Source organism: Tupaia chinensis, unplaced genomic scaffold, assembly GCF_000334495.1.
Source record: "Tupaia chinensis unplaced genomic scaffold, TupChi_1.0 Scaffold142780_1, whole genome shotgun sequence".
NCBI classification, from domain to species: domain Eukaryota; kingdom Metazoa; phylum Chordata; class Mammalia; order Scandentia; family Tupaiidae; genus Tupaia; species Tupaia belangeri.
In genome coordinates, this window is record NW_006202626.1 from 550,467 (window position 1) to 554,485 (window position 4,019).

Here is a 4,019-nt window from a genome sequence, read left to right on the forward strand (position 1 = left end):
TTGGAGGTAAAACCAAAAGATATAATTCATGTTGTGAAAGATCAGCTTATAGAACAAGGAATAATTGTTAAAGATACCCGATTGAATGGTTCCACAGCAAGTTACATACTTGCAAGTCATAATGGAATCAGCTATAAGGATCTGGACATTATTTTTGGTGTTGAATTTCCAAGTGATCAAGAATTTCAGGTTGTTAAGGATGTAGTTCTAAGGTGTCTACTTGATTTTTTGCCAAAAGGTGTATAAAAGGAAAAGATCACTTTAAACACTATGAAAGAGGCTTATGTGCAGAAGATGGTCAAAGTCTGCAATAAGTATGATCGTTGGAGTCTAATCTCCCTTTCAAATAATACTGGAAAAAATGTAGAACTAAAATTTGTGAATTCACTCAGACGACAATTTGAATTTAGTGTAGATTCCTTTCAAATTGTTTTGGATCCCATGTTAGATTTCTATAGTGACAAAAAAGCTAAGATAACCAAAGAATACTATCCTGTTGTGATAGCTGAAAGCATGTATGGAGACTTCAAAGAGGCAATGACACATCTTCAATACAAGCTTATATCTACCAGGAAACCTGAAGAGATTAGAGGTGGTGGCCTTCTGAAATATAGCAATCTGCTCGTTCGTGACTTCAAGCCAGCTTGTGAAGCAGAAATCAAAACCCTGGAACGTTATATGTGTTCTAGATTTTTCATTGATTTTCCTGATGTAGGAGAACAGCAAAAGAAAATTGAATCATATCTCCGCAACCATTTCATAGGTGAAGAAAAGAGCAAGTATAACTACCTTATGACCTTGCGTGGGGTTGTGAATGAAAGCACTGTTTGCCTCATGGGTCATGAAAGAAGACAGACTCTCAACATGATCACACTTATGGCTTTGAAAGTACTTGGGGAACAGAATATTCTACCCAATACAGATAATGTAACCTGTTTTTATCAGCCTGCTCCATACTTTGCTGCTGAGGGTGGAGGGTACCCTACTTACTATGTAACCTCAGGGCCCCCACCCATTTTTTTCCAGCCATACCACCCAATGCACTTTCATGTGTCAAATGGTATGGTTTAAAAACCACATGCAACAGAAACTGCTTGAATTAAACACCTCTTAAAATAAGCAAGTTTCAAAATTCAATAAAGCTCAAGTTCTATTTTTATTTTTTGTTCAGTTATTAATTATTTTCCAAAAACTACAACATTAACTATTATAATAAATACAATATCATCTGTGAACTGACCACTTTAAATGATTTTCCAATGTTATTGACTAATTATAATGACTTTGAAATGTTGCAGACAGACCACTTGAAATGATTTTCAAATCTTTTTGACTACTTATGACTTGAATTTGCTACTGTAAATATATTAGCAATGCCTCTATCTTTTACTTTACTATAAAATAGTTTTGAGATCCAGAGGTACAGTGAAGACAAATGCCCAAATTTTTATACTTGATCAATTATTTCATTACGTCACTTCATTTTTTTCCTAGCAAATAATACTATCAGTGAACTTTCAGTACATAACAGATATTCATAATTTTAAAGATGACAAATTCAGAAGACATTAAGACTTTGGACTTCACAAGCATTTCATTTCTCAATTTAATTGGGTTGAATACAAAAAATCCTACTGTAGTTGGAGGAACACTGGAAAAAATGTTACTAGAAAATACTGGACCTTAGAAATATATCATCAGTACAATAGACATTTAGTTAATTTGTAGATCTGAAAAACAATACCATCTGGCTGTACAACAAATACTGTGGTCAGTTATACAGGTTTATTTTACTTTATATCCCCTAAATAAGTTGATCAGAATGGCAATGACAAACTCTGAATGTGAAAACTTCCTAACATCATCTGTTTGAAAGAGACTCTAACTGGCAAACAGGAAAAAAATAGGATTTTAGCCATGACGTTTATCATTTGTGCTTCCTCTTTGACCAATGCTGAAATATGTGATAAAACATTCAATTTTAGTTTATCATCACTAAATGAAGGATTATTTTTTTCATTTTGCCTTTACAAAAGGTCATTTTTAACATGCCACTCAAATGCCTTTTCATGTTAGTTTTTGCTTGACACAATAAATTATTCATCGATTACATATATTGACCATATTTCTGAATATCTACTAACCACATCAAAATGATGATAGCACATTTACAGTGAGATTAAAAATGTATTTTCTTTGGAAAATCAAAATAATTCATGACAAATACTATCTGGGATAACAGAAGGGGAGCTATTATGAATGAATATAAATAAGGCCATCAGAAAACTTCAGTATTTCTTCTTGCTTCTGATTATGAGTTTCCATCTTAGTTTTTATTGACCATCTCATGTATTTTCATCACATTGTGAAATGACAATCTTATTCAGAGAATTTGTAACAGACTTGTGTTTAACCTGTCTTCTCAGTATTATGAATTCTTGGACATAAGAAGTACACTCCATATGGCATTTTCAAATAACCAATATTTATGAGATATTTTTTATCATAGCACCACCAGTCATCAGGATATTTTTTAAGAATTATGTATTTAACAGAACCCTGAGACCTTAAAATATTATATGGACTAACCCCATTCTTTGGGACAAATAAAGAATTTATAAATACTACATTAAAAATAAAACTCAGCAATCTATCTACATATTGTATTGTCTAAGAATGATTAATGATTCTTTTTTTCCTAAGTATAGTCTTTATTTTTAATTTGTGGGAGTGCTTGTACATAAAACTAAAGGTTTTTATCTGTACCAAAAAACAATTACAAAAGATAGAGAAAAAATATTTAAGAATAGCATATTGTGATAGTGATGTCATAGATAAACGCTCAATGTCATCCAGAGTAGCATTTTACACTGAACAGCACAATTCTAAAACTATTTGAAGCATCCCCCCATGTGCTCTTATAACTTCATTTTGGTCCATTTGAGAATTCTAACTCCTTCCTCTCTAAAAATTAAGTTGTCCATTGTATTCTATAATAAAACTTTAAGTCCTGATGGAAAAATGGCCTGAAAGATATATACTTTCTCCTAACATCACAAGCATGTATTTTCCTTACTGTAAAAAAAAAGAAAGAAAAAAAAAGAAAGAAAAAGAAAAAAGAACAACTCAGAATTTGTTTTTAAGATTTTATCAAGATAAAGAACCCAGGCCTGTTGAATGGGGATGGAATCACTGAGGAGAAAGTTATAGCTTTATTTCTCATCACTTTCTAAGACATGCCATCCTTTGCTGCCAACCAACCAGAAAAATACTTATCTTTAATAGCATATGAGTATCCCTTTAGGATTATAGGCTAGTTGCCTTCAGACACAATATTATCTAATTCTCTTCATTAAGATAATAAATGGTGGGACCAGCAGTCGGCGTAATGGCTATGTGGCTGGACTCTCATGTAGTTGACCATGGTTTGAATCCCAGACCTCGTGGCTTAAACTCACACCAGGCATGTGTGCGTGCATGCCCAAGATCCTGAGAGGAGAATGGAGGAGAAAGGATCACGGTGTGGCCATCCCCCCTGGGGGGTAATTTCTCGCCTTCTGTCTCTCTGTCTTTCTGTTTTTCTGTCTTTCTGGTAAGCACACGTGCCCAATAGCAAAAACCTCTCCAAAAAAAAAAAAAGGAATAAAAGATAATAAATGGAAAGGTTTTCTATAAACTAATGAATTCTGGTTTCTTCACCTATAGGAGTTATTGGAAATTATTTTGAAAAAGTCTTACTCTAGTGCATACCATTATAAGAGAGACATGGTGTTGTCTTTGCCTATATTAATTTATGAACATTTTATTTTGTACAAATCTAAGACTGAGATATCTTGGTTTAAGATATTCCTCCCACCCCCCCCAAAAAAAAAAAAAAAACTAACCAAAATCAAAAAAGAAAACAATTGGGGCCAGCAAATGGCGTAACCGTTATGTCACTGGACTCCCACATGGCCGACTGCAGTTTGAGTCCCGGTCCCGGTAGCTTGAAGCTCATGCTGGGCACACGTACATGTGTG

The 4,019-nt window shown here is 33.6% G+C and overlaps 1 protein-coding gene across 1 annotated transcript in view; it reads left to right on the forward strand.

Moving 5' to 3' along the window:
- Window positions 1-1,270, forward strand: part of TENT5D (terminal nucleotidyltransferase 5D) — an 8,915-nt gene extending 7,645 nt beyond the window's left edge. The window contains 1 exon segment of the mRNA XM_027766366.1: window positions 1-1,270. This exon segment is cut by the window's left edge and continues 133 nt beyond it. Within this exon segment, the coding sequence (XP_027622167.1) occupies window positions 1-1,071 (1,071 nt within the window). The 3' untranslated portion in view covers window positions 1,072-1,270.
- Window positions 1,271-4,019: the final 2,749 nt, after the last annotated feature.